At 39.2% G+C, this 20,637-nt stretch overlaps 1 protein-coding gene across 1 annotated transcript in view; it reads right to left on the bottom strand.

The window, feature by feature from the left end:
* Nucleotides 1-20,637, bottom strand: part of LOC126210661 (putative ATP-dependent RNA helicase DHX57) — a 238,405-nt gene that overhangs the window by 176,488 nt on the left and 41,280 nt on the right. The window contains exons 6-7 of the mRNA XM_049939992.1: nt 18,827-18,960; nt 2,494-2,691 (exon numbers count right to left, since the gene is read on the bottom strand). Coding sequence (XP_049795949.1) covers nt 2,494-2,691; nt 18,827-18,960 — 332 coding nt within the window. The remainder of the gene's footprint in view (nt 1-2,493; nt 2,692-18,826; nt 18,961-20,637) is intronic.

The following is a 20,637-nucleotide window of genomic DNA, read 5'->3' as shown; positions in this document are numbered from 1 at the left end:
GAAGCTAGCTTAAATCCTGAAATGTCTAACACATCTATATCAGTGGTCACTTGATGTTCAGAGAGGCAGATTATGTCAATTTGGTTAGATGAATTCATTTCATCGATACAAATGAGTAGTTCATCAACTTTATTTCTAAGTCCCGGAATGTTCTGGTGTAATAAAGATAACTGATACTGCATACTAACGGGATTGTAACTGCTTTGGCGAAGATGAACTGGCAGTTTCTGATTACTTTCTGTTAAACACTGTTTAAATGGAGGCTGTATGATAAAATCTGACTCCTGTTCATCTGTTTTCTCAAACTGAGTGTGTCTGCCAGTCTCTCTTAAAACTCGTTTTCTTTCCCCCTTCCCTATCCTAAAAAATACGTGCCTCTGACACCTGTGACCACTGGTATTTTACCACTTGTGCCAGTGTCCCCCCTTAAGTTTTCTGCAATCAACCCAGACAGTTTTCCCTTCCCTATCCTATTGAGGTGAAGGCCATGCCTAGTGTAGTCCCACCTATCTATAGCATCCACAGGAATCAAACCAATATGGGACCCTATATCCGTCCTAAGCAGCCACTACAACTCCAAGTTCACCCTCCCTACGGAAGAGTTCAAATGAGGCCGATCACGGCGTCTCAACACAGACACAAATCCCACACTCGTATGCTTCGTTGCTGACGCTATCTTCACCAGGTCACTCTCTATGGAATATTCAGAGTCTCTGCCAATGCTATTTCCCGGACCACCCACTATAACCACGGCATCCTCCTATGTGAAATCCTTGCATAAAGCACCTACATCCTCTGTTACCTGACCCAGATCTGCACTAGGCTTGAAAAAGTTTGTGACCTGGTACTCTGAATACATGAATGAAATGGGAAGAAACCCTAATAACTGATACAATGGGACATACCCTCTGCCGTGCAATTTATGGTTGTTTGCAGAGTATAGATGCAGATGTAGATGTAGGGAGGGGAAATGTAATGGTTTGCGTATTTATACACTGATTTGCTATGAAAGTACAGGCACCAGAAGGTGGGACTGCAATGTCACCGCTGAGGATGTCGACATCCACAGCACATGCTGAGATATGAGCTAGACTCTGTACCCACGGCCTGGATACAGACAGCTCGCTTGTGGGATTCACAGCTTGCGGATGGGCTTTCCCAGTCCGCACGCGTACAGCCCACAGCACGCTTCTCTGGCAGGGGAGCTCCGAACATCGGCGTCCCCGGTGATGACACTACAGTTCCACCTCCTGGCTTTTGCAATTTCTTAGCAAAGCAACATATAAACTGACAAGCCGCTACGGTCTCTCTCCCAAGTTGCACCCGAGTAAGATTAGCAGGTGCCTCATACAAATATTGTGCAGGCCGTGTTAAGGATATCCTCCCAAAACCTTGGACCTATTTCAACCAAATTTGGCACGGAAACGGCAGACTCCACGAGTACGAGCGCTGCAGGGTTTATGACCTCCTAGTTCGAATAGGAGCAGAGAGATAGGCAAAATCTTGTCCGCCCCCTCCCCCTCCCACAGCTCATAGGCTGCCCTGCACATCAGAAACGTGTCTGAACACCATCACCTTCCTAAATCGACATGCTTGGCAGGGCAGCCTACACGCCTGGGGGCAAGAAACAGTTTTCCGAGGTCCAACATGCAGGCTGCCCTGAATGACAGACGTGTTGTGTTGGAATAGTACCAGCCAACTTTATTAACCTGCTTTGCACAGTAGCCAGTACATCAGAGGAAAATAAATGATTTTCAAGGCCCTGATACCTAGCCTGCCCTATGTGACAGGCATACTGTGGAAATAGTAGTGGCCTGCTTCACTGAGCTGCACTGCACGGGCTACACGTGCTTATGAGCATAACTGGGGACATGTTGAGATTAATACAGGAGGGGATGAACAGAGAGAGGAGAAAAGGAAATGGGCAGAGAAAGGGGAGGAGGGAGAGATGCATAACGCAGGTGGAAGGTCTACAGGCATACTGGGAAGCATGAGGAAAAGAAAGAGGCAGAGATCAAAAGAGAGAGGGAGAGGAGTATGAGGTCAGAGGGAGGGGGAGCAAGATATGGTCATGGAGAGGGGATAGTGGAAATGGACAGAGAGAGGGGAACAGGAGATGAAGACACAGAGAGAGTGGGGAGGAGGACATAGATAGACGGAGGAGGGACTATGAAGTGGGCAGACGTAGGAGAGGCGATGAGGTGGACGAACAGAGGGAGGAAGAAGTGGACAAAGATGCGTAGGAGGAGGTGTATCCAACACATACATGGGTGAAGACGTGGGGAAAAGGCTAGTATTTTCGTAAAGTTCAGACTGTTGAGCAAATAAAACTTGACCAGAAAATATTTATGGATGCTAAACTATGCACACACAAGAAAATGAACTGATTGGAAACTGGTCAGGATTATAAAACAGTTATTACACCATAAATAGAATTACATAAGTAAAAATTTGTTGTAAGATATTTTTTGGTTGTAGTGATCTGTTACAAACCTGCTAACATCTCTATCATATCACTGCTCTGATCGACCAGCACCTGGGCCAGACTGTAGATGTATGGAGCCTGGAACTGCGCAAGTTCCTTGGACAACTCACACAGTTTGCCGCTCAGCCGGAGAGAAGCAGTCAATGGAAAGCGTGTCGATGTCGTGCTGAGACACACGAGGGCGGGCTCCAGAGGGTACCGAGATCCTGAAAGAAACCTTCAGATAATGTGACACATTTCTCACCTACCATTTCTCAGTTAAGACCTCTCCAGAGCCTCCACATTACCCCCTACTAATTCTTTATGTGTAACTAAGCTCTAATATTAAACCTTCTGACAGATTAAAACTGTGTGCCAGACCCTGACACTAGCCTCAGAAGTCCCAGTCTGGTATACAGTTTTCATCAACCCAATAAGTTTTACAACAGCATACGTTCCATTGCAGAATGAAAGATTCCACCTGGAAACAAGCTGTACACTGTGACTGAGCTGAAAGTGCATATTACAACCTTGTAATGTCCGAGTTTCACCCTGTACTCTGCCATTATCTTTCATTTTAATTTCAACTGTATCTATTATATTAGCAACTTATAAGCAATTTGTGTAACTGACAATAGATACATGATTTCAAAGACAAGGGACTACATTGTAATGCTTTCTCAGAAAAATTGATGGTTTACAACTTTTTTGTGTTTGCAGTTGAGCTGTCATTTTTTGTATACGACATTTCGAGAAGTTCTCTAGTAGTGTTCCTCCACGTGTTACTCACTGTTTGGATTCCAATCAACCTGTACATGGGTCATGCTGCCCTAGCCACTGTTTTCAGGTGCCAGAAAAGAATACTATAGTCTCGCAGAAATTTAAGATGAACCTAAACACTACACCCAACTGAAAAAAAAAAAGAGGCACTTATCTACGAACTAGGAGAGAGCACTGATGTGTTTTCCATCGTGATTTATGCAAAACTTTTAAGAGCTGAAAATATAGTCTTCAGTGTATATTGATCCCTTCAATGAAATTAAAAGCTGTACCATGCTAAATGAAAGAATCTAGGGTTGGCACACACTATGAATATGCCATCTTGTATTAAACTTCCTGACAGAATAAAATTGTGTGACAGACATAGACTTGAACCCAGGATTTTTTACTTTTGTGAGCAGGTGCTCTACCAACTGGGCTACCCGAGCATGACTCACAAATGATACTCACAGCTTTACTTCTGCCAGTGGCAGCTGATCAGGTACTGGTGGAAGTAGAGCTGTGAGTAAAGGGTCATGGGTCACGAGTCATTCTTGGGCAGCTCAGCTCGGTAGTGCACTTGTCTGTGAAAGGCGAAAGTCTCTGGTTCGAGTTCCAGACCGGCATACATTTTTAATCTGCCAAGAGATTTCACATCAGTGCACACACCACCGCAGAGTGAAAATCATTCTGGCATGATGTATTTTAATAGCATTGTGGTGCAAGCAATGAATTTCTGAGACAGTATAATAAAAGATGAAATACAGAGCAGAGTGGTACATAATTAGAACCAATATAGATAATTAAATTAATAAGAACAGAGGCTTTAGTCCAGAATCTTGCAACCAGTTTGCTTATGGCACACAGAAAAATATTTCAGCGTTCTCTCCTCTCATAAATGCCTAAGACATTTTTGATGAAAGTTATTGTCTTTTGACATGTACCTTACTTATAGCATTACTTGTGGTTTAGCATACCATTTTGGTTCATTGTAACTTTCTGTGAGACTGATTTATTCTCTGATGGCACCAGGAAACAAATGCTAGGGCAGCATACAGCATGTCTAGTCCGCAGTTTGGTTGGAATTCAAACAGAAGGAAACTCCTAAGGGAGACACCTAAGGAAGTTCTCAAAATATTGTTTAAAGAAATTTACAACTCTGTTACAAGCCCAAAAAGTTGTGAATCATGAAGAAAATAGCTTATTCTTCATATTTCCCTTTCCTGATGACTTACAGACTCATTTTTTTGGAGAAACTCAACTTACAGGAATAGTATTAGATCTGACTGCCCCGCATATCTGGATATTGCACAATTTAACTGGCCAGCCAAATGGACACACAAAGTGAGGCCTGTTTTAGACTGTGTCACGCAGCCACTGTAGACTACTATGGTAGAGTGCACTAGCAACAAATCACGACTGGTAATAATGAGTTCAAAGGGAATGACTTATAGATTACTTTACATATCTTGATGTATACAATGAGAATAATAAATACTTTTTTCAAATTAGTGAGCTAGGATTACCACTAGTCTTCAAAGAAAAATTTAAAATTAATTTTATATCTTAGTTTAGAAGTAACATTAGCACAGTAATACAACAATACTTTATAGGGGCAATTCATTTTATTGTAATTTACTTAAATAAAGAGTACATATTTAACTTCTTTCGAAATCTAAAAAATCCCTCTCTGCAGAATCCATGCAATACAACTAACATAATGTAATGTAGCATCAAACGTAATTCGCACTTTCTTCTCAATACAATGACTTGCTTCACGTGTGGTTTGAAGTTATTCTTACACTTTGTGACAAAGAACTGAAGAAAGGTCTAATTTTGTGTGTTGGATCATGTTGTAGCTGACCTCGTCTTACGAATTTCGTGTTGTCGTTCAAGTGCAACATAAACAAAATGAAGTAGATCTGTCTCTACTCACTGCCTTGCTTGCCCATGAAGTATTTATAAATGCGTCTTTTGACCAATAGTCACTTATTTTTGGCAACTTCACTACACTCATGTGCAAAATAATAGAGAAAAACAAGTACATTTCATGTATCTTTACTGCTGACTGTTGTTGCCACACAGACTTCCTTTTCACAGACTACTACTTATTCACTTCACTTCATAAATTTTTAGTCCTGCATACCTGCTTGTTTCAACTTCATTACTTTTATCATCTCATTGTTGAAAACACTGAAGAGCATTCAAATTCACTACAATTTTCATGCATTTGCAAAGTTACACCACTAGTACTATTGAACACAGGTACATCATCAGGCTGGTTGTCAATTCTTAACCAGTTGCTCACATCAGAGACCACTTTTTGCGATTTATCAGGACAAGCAGCAGTACTTCAAATATCAAAATAATTTGAGTCAATATTTGCTTTTGTAGTAACATGCATATTATTCTGCAATGATATTTTTCAATAATATAAATCAACACCTGAACTGTTGGAAGTTTCAGAAAATATGTCTGAAGGTTCGCAATCAATATCCCCATCAGAGTTTCCCTCCTCTGATCTTGAAGAACCAACAAAAACACACGCAACACAAACATGCAAATTGCACTAGGCCCAAACTGGAAGTTACAAGACTGTGTGTGTGTGTGAAAAACAATCGTTTGTGGCCTATGCTCAAGCTGCACACTCATAATGACCTCTGTCAGAAAGTAAATGAACTACTTTTGCCACCAGTTCAACTCATGAAACATACAGCATTACAAATGCATGGGAAACAAAGCTATGTACGACATACGGGCTCCGTCCAAAGAGGTGTGCTTGCAGGAAGATATTGCGTAGGGGTTTGGTGTGGAAAATGTTAATGAACTGCATGGAAACATACTGAACATATGTACAAAATTCTCTTGAGCTCCTTGCCCTGTCAAGTCGTTAAACTGTTGTATGGTTGCTGCTGCCTACTCCAATGCCATGTAAGATAGTATTTTGGTTGCAAGACTGTTGCACCCACTGCAGCTTCCCAATGGCTGGGTCCCAACATGTGCTTAACAGTAGAAGACCACCTTTATTGAGAGGTTATCATAAATTTCTATTGCAATAGCTTTTTTTCATAACAGTATCGCAGGAACTGTATCTCAATTCAGTAACCGGGCTCAGTAAATGGGAAAGATTAGCTAGTTCCCAAATAGGCATAGAATCAACTTGGTCTTCAAGACTCCAGCAAATATTCCAAAAACTCATAAGGCCTCAGAAAGCCAGGAAGAATCAAAATACCATGTGGATATGGACAGTTTTATGAATCTGAAATATCAAAACTACCCTGAGAAAGCCTACTTACAAAGCATCAAAAACAAGGTGTAAACGATGACTATGAATATATTTCAACCAACTACATGTCACTCCTATAGGGATCATAGAGGCATTCAAACAGCCATTCTTCCCATGCTCTGTACATGAATGAAATGGGAAGAAGTCCTACTAATTAGTGCAAGTGGATGTACCCTCTACCATGCACTTCACAATGGTTTGCAGAGTGTGGAAATAGAAGTAGATTGTACACTGCAATCAACTCCCAACGCCTGTAGTCAGAACCAGCTTGACAGTGCCACATTTCTACTGCATGTTCCTGCTGTTATTCTCCAGCATGCGTGTTTCGAAAGGGGGGGGGGGGGGGGGCACATGTACGCGAACATGCACACACACACTAGCTCTGAAGAAGGTTTCATCTGAAAGCTAGCTAAGTCCTCAGTGTACTGTTCGTAGGGACACGACGAATTCACATTTGCAATAAATGTGAATACAGATGTGAATTCCGATTCAAAATCTACAAAGGCAAAATTACCTAATAAATGCTGACTCATAGGAAATTGTATCCAGACTATTTTATCAGAGACAGTTTGAAATAGATGTATTTTCTGCACACAAATATGGAGATTATAGCCAATTCGTCAAAGCCTTATTTGCAAAAATAATGTGTGTAAAAACATGTTTGCAAAATAAAATGTGCAGGAATGTGCAACAGCATATCTGTGTGACCCACTAGCATCTTAGGCACAAAGTAACAGATACATTTCTGTGCTAGCTAAATTTTAAAAGATGGTATAATGCAGACACTTGAATGTAGCAGTTTTAGGTGGTGGGTGTTCTGAACTGTCGTGGTATCGAACACCAGTAGAGGTCTTGCCTGAATGATCTCGTCTACGACAATTTCAACTTCTGCAAGCAATTCTGAAGTAGTTGTCAATGAATGTTATGTGTTGTGTGTTGCTCTTTGTTTTCTATTCTTATTTTGAATTTAGTGAAGAGACTAACTCTGGTCCAGCACGGAGTTTGATTACAGGGTGTATACGTAGACAAGGAAATACTCTTTCTCCCACGAGAAAATACACTTCTGCTATATTCAGTGACAGTATACTTTCCCACAGAACTGTAAAACTTATTAATCCTTTGAATAGTTAATGTTTTATACATCATCGGAGTAGAACTTCCCTGTCACTTTAGAAAATGAAATCCAGCAAAAAAGGTCTTGGAAAGATCTTTGATGATGTGCAACTACATGTAAACAGCATATTTTCATATTAAGATATGCTGCATATTTTCGTAATTATAAAAGTGTAAATTCGAATTCCACCAAACACGGCACCTAGTTTCCAAGGCACTGAAATCGAGATTGCCATGCCCTTTTGTAAGCCAATCACAGCCCATGTCACATGACCTCGCCAGCCAATGACAGCCAATATTCAGAGCATAGGACACGTGATGTAGTCAGCTAATAGCAACATCATTGTTCAGTAGCGTAAACACACAAATAAGAAAAGTTAATGGTTTAAATTAATATAAATAGTGTAGCCACAAGAAAAGCTAAGCTTTCACTTATAACATTGATGTCGAAGATCATAAGCTACAAGAGAAGCTAAACTTTCACATGTAATATTGGTCTTTTTTGCACGTGTTACGCTTTAAGCCAGTAAAATTTAAAATAATGACATAAATGGTCTTCTGGCCTCGAAATTCCTCCAAGTGACCGGTCCTCAAAATGTTATGCCATAAACGAGAGTTGAACACTCTGTGATTTATAAAATTCATTGCACATTCTCACACATAATGTTTCATCTTGCGTAAAAGGAAATTTAGTTTGAAAGTTACGATTTTCAAACCACCATTCGCAGTATTTTGCCTAGACCTGTTAGAAATAGGTTTGTTTCAGCAGTTGCCAGAAAACAGGCTTTACTGCGATTGTGCAGCTACGATAGCGTAGGAAACCTGTATGTTTGTACATATAAAGCATTAAGATACCGTAACTTACATCATAAAAGAAACAGGGCATCAGCACCGGAAGATCGCAAACCACACTAAAATGTATAATCTGGCTCGAAGTACACATTCATGTGTCCAGATTCACAATGAAGTATACCCCCAACCTGATATCACACTTTGCATTGTGGTTTTCAGGATGTATATTTTATCAGAGTACCAGTACTATACTATCTCATGTTTGGTTCTTTATTATGGCAAAACACCATATGTACCAAAAGATGAAAACGTGCATTTGAAATTCAGCAAACATTTGGAACTAGCATATACTGTAGAATGAAACACTTCATGTCAAATAAATTGACTGCCTCAGTGGAAAACAGTAATAAAAGCCAAATTTCTCTAGCAGGGGGGAAAAAAAAAAAATATCCCAGATTTGTCCCGTATCTCCCAGTTAAAAATATATTTTCTCCCGGGTGAAAACACACTTTTTCCGCGTTAAGTGACAGCATACTTTCAGTCGGAAATGTAAAACTTATCAATCCTTTGAACGGATATGGTTTTATAAAGCAGCTTAGAATTTCTCGGCACTTTAGAGAACAAAACTCAGGGGGAAAAACATGCTTTGGAAACATCTTTGATGTGCAGCAACATGTACGCTGCATATTTTCCTATTACTAAAGTATAAATTCGAATTCCACCAACAGGAAAAGTTAATGGTTTAAGTTAATATACATAGTGTTGTTAAAAGAAAAGCAATTATTTCGCATATAATATTTTTCTCGAAGATTAATACGCTACAAGAGAAGTTAAGCTTTCACATATAATGTTGATCTGTTTAGCGCATGTTACATTTTAAGATACATCACACAAATATGATCTTCTCGGTTCGAAATTCTTCTAAATGGCTCGTCATCAAAGAGTTGATTTTTAAATGAGAGCAAACGCTCTCTGATTTAAGAAATTCATCGTACATTCTTGCACACAGTTCATCTTGCGTAAAAGGAAATTTACTTTGAAAATAACGCTTTTCAAACCACAATGGCAATATTTTCGTGCGACCTGTTAGAAATAGATTCATTTCAGCAGATGCCAGAGAGTGCCAGATAAGAGGCGTCACCGCGCTTGCGCAGCTACAGTGACGTAGGAAGCTCGTATGTTCGTACGTGTAAAACATTGAAAGATCTTTCTTACATTATGTCAAAAAAACCAAGACATCAGAGGATACTCCAAGAGCGTCGGAATTTCTTGAACCATACTAAAGTGCATAGTTCGCCTTAAAGCGCACATTCGTATGTCCAGATTCCCAATGACAGGCCTTGATCTGATATTAAGCTTTTCAATGTGGTTTTTGGGACGTAAATTTTCTTGGAGTACCAGTACCGTATTATCTCATGTTTGGTTCTTTATTATGACTTAATTCCATACATGCTAGAAGATGAAAATGTGCACTTGAAATACAGCGAACAGCTGAAAGTAGCCAATAGTGTGGAATTAAACACTTCGTTTCAAATAAATTTACTGCCTCAGCAGGAAAGCTTAATGAAAGTCAAATTTCTTTAGCAGACCTACAAAAATAGCTTTGTTGTTCCACAAGACGATTAATGCTCGACTGTCAGAAAGGTGGAAATAAAATAAAATCTGGAACTAGTAACACATTTTAGCCTTCCGTAGTTATGTGAATGTATTTTAATTCACTTGATAGCTCCCAGCCACAGAAATCTGTATTCTTTTCATTTGATGTAAGAGCAGTAAACAAAGAGGAAACAGAAAAATCACTCAATGTAAACACGGGTCACGTGGAGACTACCCCCCCCCTCCCCTCCCCTCCCCTCCCCCGCTAAAACAGCTGCTCTGCGCATCAGCATGTCAAAAAAAAAAAAAAAAACTTTTCAAAAATCAGTTCATTTTGTAGCACACATCTTTCTGAAGAGTATAATACATAAAACATATATCTTCGAGGAAATGTAAGAAATGTTATTTGGTCGTAAGTGTGCTGAAGTGCAGTGCCACACCTCTTCAAACAACATTCTTATACCACACGTCACTGTATTTCACTCTGTGGAACTCAAACGAGTATATTTTGTAATGGATGACATCAAACTATTTCAGGACAGTGGAAATTAATGTCCTGTAGTGCCTCTTCTGCTCCCAGTCGGCCGGTTTGATAATATTGGATGGGATTATTTGTAACCGGGAGAACAAGAACTCTTCAGAAAATCTGGACTCTTTTTTTGCTATTAGCTAATAACTTGCTCTTCTGTGTGCTGTGTGACATAAAATTAAATAAAGGATACCTAAAACCAGTCAAGACAAGAGACAGGCAAGACAGTACACATTAATTCAATCCTTAGGTCCTAGTGATTTTTCTCTCTAATCTTGCTACAGATTTACATGGCGTGATCTCCTTTCTGCAAAAGGACTATTACCTCATCAAAGTTCGTCAAACGTTTTGCTACATGAAAAATTGAAATGTCGCCGTCTAATACTGAAAAAGCTGTTAATACAAAGAGTACCCAAGACTGATGTGGTTTCCCAATCTGATTACGTCTATTTTGTCACTGTGTGCTGGATAAAATAAAATAGGCCTTTCTAATATTGCAGCAATTGTAACACACACCAAATAAGCGCGACTGTTTTGGCAATAATAGTCATTTTTATAGTACGACAATATAATTCACGAAGTACCAACACGAAATACCTATTTGGCCTATTACAATCAAAAAGCTTTATGTTAGGAAACAGTTTCACATTTCATTCATATGCTCCAGCTTCTCATGCACGAGAGTGAAAAGTAGTAGTACGAACTTTTTGTATAAATTTGGAATCGTCATATTCTTCCATAATTTGTGTGATGTCCCTGTTTCTTCTCCTTCCTCGTTCTAACAAACAATCTTGTCATCACTAATTCTGTAACTATTCCTGTCAAAACTCATTCTCCGGTTAACTTTACTAACCTTGCTACAATCACCGGTTTAGTTATCCAGCGATTATTCTCCGGTTAGGTGTTATTATGTGTTCGTAAGATGCGCTTTCCGCGCTACTCCAAGAATGGAACTTGGGCGCCTGCTAGCCAGGGACTACAACTGGCCCTGTCTAATGTAGTGATCTGGCCAAAAATTTTCTGTCAGAATTTCACTTTCTTGGATACACCAAGAAAATAATACATAATCTTTCTTACCTGTTATTCCTGTTAATTGTTTATTTCCGATGTCTTCTTGGGATGTCAGTTCTGCAGATATAATACCTAGGCCCATTTTGGCGAAGATTGCGCTGCCATATTGCTCGTGTGGTCTTTCAATTACTAATTTCATTCCGTGGATCTTTGGTCTTCTATTTGTAAGGCCAATGTGGGTCTCTTGGAATAAGGAAGCAAGGAGGAAACTCAACATAAGCTGGAAAGGACAACATCTATCTCACAGCGACACACCAAAATATCTTGGGATTAAACTTGACCGTGCTCTCACCTACAAGAAACACTGTTTGGCCACAAAGATGAAAGTGAGTGCCAGGAACAACATCATCCGCAAGCTAACAAATAGCAGATGGGGAGCGCAACCTACAGTTCTCCGCACGTCAGCTTTAGCTTTATGTTTCTCCACTGTGGAGTACTCGGCACCCGTTTGGCAAAATTCCACCCACGCTGAACAAGTAAATATAGCATTGAATGAGACTGGACGCATCTTGACAGGATGCCTCCGCCCAACTACCACAAAGCAGCTGTACCACCTCACGGGCATAGCCCCGCCAGACATCAGAAGAAGGACTGCCGCAGAAATCGAGAAACATAAACAGGAGACAGATCCCAGGCATCCAATGTTCGGTTACAATCTTCAACCTCACCGACTTAAATCAAGGAAGAGTTTCCTACGAACAACTGAAGCAACTCTTTTATCGCCTAGAGCATGACGAGAAGAGCTGTGGTACAATGTGGACCCAGGAAGACCAGGGAATAGCCCCAGGGAAGAACCCACAGCTGGCTCTGAACTCCCATATACGACCTGGAAAGCCCTGAATAGACTACGAACAGGCGTATCAAGATGCAGAGCAAACTTGGAAAAATGGGGCTACATCAGTGCAGACGAGCCCTGCGAGTGTGGAGAACAGCAAGACCCACAACACCTACTGGCCTGCAGGAAACTAAACAACCCGTGTTCGACTCGAGACCTATTTGAAGCAAATGACAAGGCTATTCAAGCTGCAGTGTATTGGGCTTCACGTGGGATATGAAAATTGCTCTGTTTCGCATCCTTAGCGCTTATCATTATATGTTACATACTTTTCTATATTATTGTAGTTAATTTACCTTATAACCATGTATTATTGTATTATAACTGCTTCTCTTGCATTGTAATATAATTTTTTTTGTAAAATGGTGATGTCTTGGATACGATAAATAAATAAAATCGTTTATTTCGACTCTGGTAGTATGAATCTATGGCTTTCACTAGTAAATAACAAAGCTGAACATTTGCAAACCAAATCAACCACATAAACAAACAGCAGTTGGCATTCACCAGTTTGGCTTTATATTCTGCTCAGCTCGTATAACCCCGTCCCGTTTTGTCTGCAGGAAAGTTCATGTCTAGAAGCGACGAGGATTCCCCTGGCAGAGACATCACATACACTATGCATGCATTCAAAAATCAACTTACAATTCATTCGGAAATCAACTTAGAATGTGTTCAAAAATGTCCAAAAACCAGCTGGGGTGCATTTGAAAATCATATGAATAATCGATAGATCGAAAAAGAAGGTTTTTTTCCTCAAGAATATGAATTGGCTGCTACTGCTGCTAACACAGCCAACAGCCACATTTCTGCAGCCAGAAGTGGGAGAAGGTCTTACTCATACGTGACTCAACTGCACGTGTGCATGAGCCTGCCCATAACTGCTTAAATGAATCTAACGTAAACAGTTGTGACGTCACACTCATCGGAGGCAATTTGTTGTTATGAAGCATTGCGTAGTCTTTGTAAAGCCTTTGACAACATTTTGCTGTTGGCAGATGCTTGTACTTGCACTGTGTTATTTTATATGGCGCATTTCCTTTGTAATTTAAGTTTTATTTTCGTTTTTTCCTCTCGTTCGTGTTTTAATGTGTGAAGTATTATTCTGCAGTAGAGGGTACAGTAAGATCCTTTGTTAGAGTATCGGTTCTTACCTGCCAAAACCCCAAAAATTTAACTGAAAACTAAAACAACGAAAAATTCCCGGGTTTTTCCAAGTTTTCTTCTGGATGAAAAAATTCCCAGGTTTTTCCCAGATCTCCCGGGTCGTATACACCATGTCTACTAAACACACAAAAGTAACTTCATTCTTCTTCAAGGCAATTATTGCTTTGACTACCAAAAACGTGGAACTGAAATAAAATCAGAAAACTGAAGCCTTCCATAATTATGTGAATGTATTTTAATTCACTTGATAGCTCCCACACACAGAAATCAGTTTTGTTTTCATTTGACAGGGGAGCTGTACACAAATAGGAAGCTGCAAACTCACTTAACGTAAACATGTGTCACATGGAGACTACCCACCTCCCCAGTACAACTCAGAGTGCTCTGTGCATGCGCAATTCCGTCAGCTTGGGCACACCAGGAAAAAAAAAAAAAAAAAAAAAAAAAAAAAAAAAAAAAAAAAAAAAAAAAAAATTCCAGTTAGAATCTGGCTTCAAGTAGCCAGAGAAGCAGAAGAAGGTACTGCTCTTGTGTGACTGAACAGTGCATGCGCACAAGCCAACTGGCAACTGCTCAAACAAACCTAATGTAAGAAGTTGTGACGTCATACTCATTAGGAGCAGTTCACTGTTATGAAGTATTGCGTAGATTTCGTACGAAGGCCCTCGACGCATTTTGTTGTTGGCAGATGCTCGTGTGCATCGTGTTTTGCTGTTGTAAATGGCACATTACCTCTGCAACTAAAGTCTTATTTTGATATTATTCTCTCGTTTATGTTTTATTGCTGCAGTATTATTTTGCAGTAATGGGATACAGTAATATTCTTTGTTAGAGTGTCAGTTCTTGTTGTTGTTGTTGTTGTTGTTGTTCTTGTTGTGGTCTTCAGTCCTGAGACTGGTTTGATGCAGCTCTCCATGCTACTCTATCCTGTGCAAGCTTCTTCATCTCCCAGTACTTACTGCACCTTACATCCTTCTGAATCTGCTTAGTAAATTCGTCTCTTGGTCTGCCCCTACGATTTTTACCCTCCATGCTGCCCTCCAATGCTAAATTTGTGATCCCTTGATGCCTCAGAACATGCCCTACCAATCGGTCCCTTCTTCTTGTCAAGTTGTGCCACAAACTCCTGTTCTCCCCAATTCTATTCAATACCTCCTCATTAGTTATGTGATCTATCCATCTAATTTTCAGCATTCTTCTGTAGCACCACGTTTCAAAAGCTTCTATTCTCTTCTTGTCCAAACTATTTATCGTACAAGTTTCACTTCCATACATGGCTACACTCCATACAAATACTTTCAGAAACGACTTCCTGACACTTAAATCTATACTCGATGTTAACAAATTTCTCTTCCTCAGAAATGCTTTCCTTGCCATTGCCAGTCTACCTTTTATATCCTCTCTACTTCGACCATCATCAGTTATTTTGCTCCCCAAATAGCAAACCTCCTTTACTACCTTAAGTGTCTCATTTCCTAATCTAAATCCCTCAGCATCACCCGACTTAATTCATATACATTCCATTACCCTCGTTTTGCTTTTGTTGATGTTCATCTTATATCCTCCTTTCAAGACACTGTTCATTCCGTTCAACTGCTCCTCCAAGTCCTTTGCTGTGTCTGACATAATTACAATGTCATCGGCAAACCTCAAAGTTTTTATTTCTTCTCCGTGGATTTTAATTCCTACTCCGAATTTTTCTTTTGTTTCCTTCACTGCTTGCTCAATACACAGATTGAATAACATTGGGTAGAGGCTACAGCCCCGTCTCACTCCCTTCCCAACCACTGCCTCCCTTTCATGCCTCTCGACTCATAACTGCCATCTGGTTCCTGTAAGTCTACAAATGCTAGAAACATAGGTTTGCCTTTCCTTAATCTTTCTTCCAAGATAAGTCGTAAGGTCAGTATTGCCTCACGTGTTCCAACATTTCCAAGGAATCCAAACTGATCTTCCCCGAGGTCAGCTTCTACCAGTTTTTTCATTCGTCTGTAAAGACTTCACGTTAGTATTTTTGCGGCTGTGACTTATTAAACTGATAGTTCGGTAATTTTTACATCTGTCAACACCTGCTTTCTTTGGGATTGGAATTATTATATTCTTCTTGAAGTCTGAGGGTATTTCGCCAGTCTCATACATCTTGCTCACCAGATGGTAGAGTTTTGTCAGGACTGGCTCTCCCAAGGCCGTCAGTAGTTCCAATGGAATGTTATCTACTCCAGGGGCCTTGTTTCGACTCAGGTCTTTCAGTGCTCTGTCAAACTCTTCACACAGTATCATATCTCCCATTTCATCTTCATCTACATCCTCTTCCATTTCCATAATATTGTCCTCAAGTACATTGCCCTTGTATAGACCCTCTATATACTCCTTCCACCTTTCTGCTTTCCCTTCTTTGCTTAGAACTGTGTTTCCATCTGAGCTCTTGATATTCATGTAAGTGGTTCTCTTTTCTCCAAAGGTCTCTTTAATTTTCCTGTAGGCAGTATCTAGCTTACCCCTTGTGAGATAAGCCTCTACATCCTTACATTTGTCCTCTAGCCATCCCTGCTTAGCCATTTTGCACTTCCTGTCGAACTCATTTTTGAGACATTTGTATTCCTTTTTGCCTGCTTCATTTACTGCATTTTTGTATTTTCTCCTTTCATCAATTAAATTCAGTATCTCTTCTGTTACCCAAGGATTTGTTCTAGCCCTCGTCTTTTTACCTACTTGATCCTCTGCTGCCTTCACTATTTCATTCCTCAAAGCTATCCATTCTTCTTCTACTGTATTTCTTTACCCCATTCCTGTAAATTGTTCCCTTATGCTCACCCTGAAACTCTGTACAACCTCTGGCTTAGTCAGTTTATCCAGGTCCCATCTCCTTAAATTCCCACCTTTTTGCAGTTTCTTCAGTTTTAATCTACAGTTCATAACCAATAGATTGTGGTCAGAGTCCACATCTGCCCCAGGAAATGTCTTACAATTTAAAACCTGTTCCCTAAATCTCTGTCCTACAATTATATAATCTATCTGATACCTTCTTACCAGTCAAAATTACAAAAAATTTAACTGAAAATTAAAACCATAAAAAATTCCCGGATGTCCGAATAATTACCAGATTTTTCCCAGTTTTCTCCCGGATGAAAAAATTGCTGGGTTTTTCCCAGATTTCTCAGTTGTCCTAGGGTGTATACACCCTGGATTAAGATCCTCACAACACCCAAAACGATTGACAATCCCTATGACCACAGGCCAGTTCTGCTTTTGCAGAAACATAGAATGCAAGTGTAGGCTGGTAGCCCTATTGTTGTGTACATAGTTCCGCGTTGTCAGCGCGTACACAACTTTCCCACTAGAGCGCGTCCCGCTAAGCACAACAGCGCAGGCGCAGCGCTCGTCCGTCTCCGCACTACGAGATGGCGCTGTCTTAGAGACGGACCAAATTCTGCTTCCGCTGATCCGCGTATTAATATGTAACGCAGCCAATGAGATTGCTGCTAACTTAGAACCTTTTCTCCTCGCGGATCACACTCGCGCAGTGATACCTGAACGCTCGAGGTATTGTAACGTGTGTACAGACCTCCGTTTAGTCATTCTGCATTAGTCTGAATTTGTCTGTACCAGTCTATAGTCAAGTTTCAGTCTGCGCCTAATAAGATTATCATATTCCTGTACATAGCCGTGAAGAGAAAGGTATAGACACTTTGTCAAGTATCAGAGATATGTGAGAATAAGATTAACGTACCCAGACCAAAGGAACGTCAGAGTGTCAATTGTAAATAGCATCCAGAATCAAGTTAAGTAATTTTATGCTTGTTATTATTTTAATAAATGTGTGTGAAAATTAATCAAGTTCTGTTTAAAGCTGGTCACCGTCACTCTGCTACTCTAAGCGTGCAAGTGCCTTTTTTTTGGTCTGACCTAACGGCAGAAGATAAACACGCCACGATAAGACCACGAGACATATTGCTGACACTCGCCTACTTCGTTAGAGTGACAAGTCAAATAATCTGATGGTGTGTGTACCGAAGGTCTTACAGTACGCAAACCACACCTATAATGAAAAGGTGCGGCTTGTTACCTGCACCACTCTGCTGTCGTCATTCCCGTCTGTTTACATTCGCAGACAAATGCCTGTTTATAGTGTAGTGTCCACTCGCTGCACTATAGTGAGCAGGAAACAAAACATGTCAACATATTTCTACCACATCGAAATACTTTGCGTAACATGCAAATAAGAGTTATTTTCAGTTTTTCTTCTATGCTAAGTACCTCGTTTGTCCTCTCCGAAATGCTGTCAAGTACAGGTCATGTGGCTACTAATGTCCATGAAAGGTCGAAATCAATATTCTGCAGACTTTGTAACTATCAAATTGAGTAGGAAAAGAAAAATAATGTCAAGAAACACCTTAAATAAGGAAAGCACTGTGTTCACTGGTGGGACAATTCTGCTGCTTCCCAACACGTGCAATCATTTGTTGAACGCTTAAATACAGCCAAAAGAACTAAACAAGCAAAGACCATTTTGAAAAAAGCTTTGCCTTAACAAAAACCAACATTTCAGCCGAAAAGCTCACCAACAATTTTTTTTTTTTTTAAGTCAATTTGAGAACACTAAGGCTTTGTCTTCCAACACGTAGCATGATGACCTTCCATATTTGTACCTCAACCATTTTGAAAATTAATAAATAAATAAATCAGATATGAATTTTGCCAAAAACAGATGCTATATTTTCAAGTTCCTAGCTACTCGGTGAGTTTTTACATTAACTTCTAAAATTACTTATAACCCACCAAGGACTTTCGTAATTATTCCAGAAGAAATAAGAGGCTGCTGGAGATGGTGGTGTTTCAATGGAAATGGTTAAAACTAGACACTCCTAATTCACAAGAAAGATGGACCGAAAAAAGGGGCCCAAGAGCCTCTTCTCCTTAATGTTCGAGGCATTCATTAAACTTTTCACCAACAATATAGGAGTTAAAAGAAACTTCAGATTTAAACAGAAAGAAGGAAGAAGCTATTGCCTCTCTAAGCTTCTGCACACAGTCACAGGCTTACTTTGGTGTGACAGGTACTAACTTTTCTACCTTAACTTGTTACAGTAAGACCTTGGATACACTCATAATGTGGCCACATACTAGAACTAAATGTGGTATAACCTAGAAACGTGTAAGCCAGGCTATTCTGGTGTGATGCGTCATGCCCTGATCCTATCTCCCACTATTCACCTTCCTGAAAGCGCACCTCCAATTGGAAGAGGTGTTTCTCCTCTTCGTTCACAGGAGAAGGCTTCTCTGGCACAGCGACGTCGTGGGAAAATCTGCACTTATTTTGAAATCTGCAGAAGCCTTTTTGAAAATAGCTGTAACACAAATCAGAACAATTAATAAATAAAGGTATCCCCTAAATATGCATACTGTAATGTACTAAAGTTCTGAATGGTTTTCGGTAAATAAAAATATAATATTAGTTAATAAACTCCATGTAACTGACACAGTTTGAAAGATATCCTGAGTTGATAAAATGAAGTCTGACCAAAACTCTTGGAATTTTATGACTTACGAATATTTCTATAACCAAAATACTGTTTATTAGCATTAGGGAAAGTGTCTCTCTCTTAGTTACTTACTCTATCCAAATTTTTTGGGAGGGTATAATGAATGAGTGAGTCCTGCAGCTAGAAGGTAATTTAATCTTTAAGAATGCTACTGGACATGATGGGTAGTCAGGAAGAACATTTTTGAATCACTTTAGACTAGGGATGACATGGTGGTAATTTTATCTGAAACAAAGCTGTGAACATAGACTGCTTAGTGGTTTGTTGAAGCAGAAGTCAGAGTCAAAGATGGTGTGTGATTTTAATTTCTGAACAACAGCACAGAGTAAAATGGTCAGTTTATTAATCTACCCAACAAAATTAATTTTGTCATTAATCACTGATGTAACTGGTAATTACAAGATGTAACAGAAATATTCATTTTGAAGACTATAGAAATACAAATAGAAAAACAATGTCAAATAAATTAGATCGAACAAAGAGATTCCAAAACAGCTACGTTAATTTTCATAAATTTTCACTAACTTTATAGCTTTGCTTGCTTTTATCCTGTTTCTAAGAAGTTATATATTATCTCTACTCCACTAAAATATCACTTGGCACTGAATCCAGCACAGGAGACAAATACAGCCATACTATGATAATGAGTATTTGGCACTTCTTGTTTACTTTTGGCCAAGACAATGGATGTCCTGCACTAAATATTGACCACTTTTTCAGACTCAAGACTTAATGTCTCTCAAGGCTTGTAAAATTTCTTGTTCACTTTACTACTTTTTTATTATTATTAGGAAGTTTAAGCACATGATTGGACAAAACTCGATGTGATTAACTTTCACTTCATTCATATTTACAGTCTTCAATTTAATATTACACGTCAATAAGATACAAAGGATGTTATTGACAAACAGCATAACAAGTAAACGTATTATGTACATAATATCTTTTATATGTGTGTTCTCGTGTTGCTGTGTGGTGAGTAGATTTTTTATCTATCCAGTTACTATATGTTTTCAAAAACTGATTATTTTCATTGATATAACAATCAAATAAGTTGTTCTGAGCAGAACTTCAAATATTTATTGAAAGACTATATTACGATTACCAAACACTAACTGATTAACAACATAAAGACTGAATGCTAAACACTGACTGACTGACTGACTGACTGTAGAAGTTCACATATTAATATAATAGGCATAAAAAGTAAAACATACAAAGACACGATAATAGTTAAAAAGGAAACAATGTCAGCAAAAATATCAAGAAGTTCTTGACCAATTCACTTCAAATTTTTACATGGTGCTCTAAAATACATTTGACCAGGCATAGGATTTTTTTAAATATACATGGTATATAAACATATACAAGTAATATATAAATAAAAACCATTTTTAGCAAAAATCTTACTCTATTTATACTCCCTGGCTGGTCGTAGGCTATATATATTTTTTAATACTTATGGTTCTCTGAAGTCCCATA

This window comes from Schistocerca nitens, chromosome 10 (assembly GCF_023898315.1).
Source record: "Schistocerca nitens isolate TAMUIC-IGC-003100 chromosome 10, iqSchNite1.1, whole genome shotgun sequence".
Classification (NCBI taxonomy): Eukaryota; Metazoa; Arthropoda; class Insecta; order Orthoptera; family Acrididae; genus Schistocerca; species Schistocerca nitens.
The sequence above is the reverse complement of the archived record's forward strand: the minus strand, read 5'-3'. Positions and strand labels throughout refer to the sequence as shown.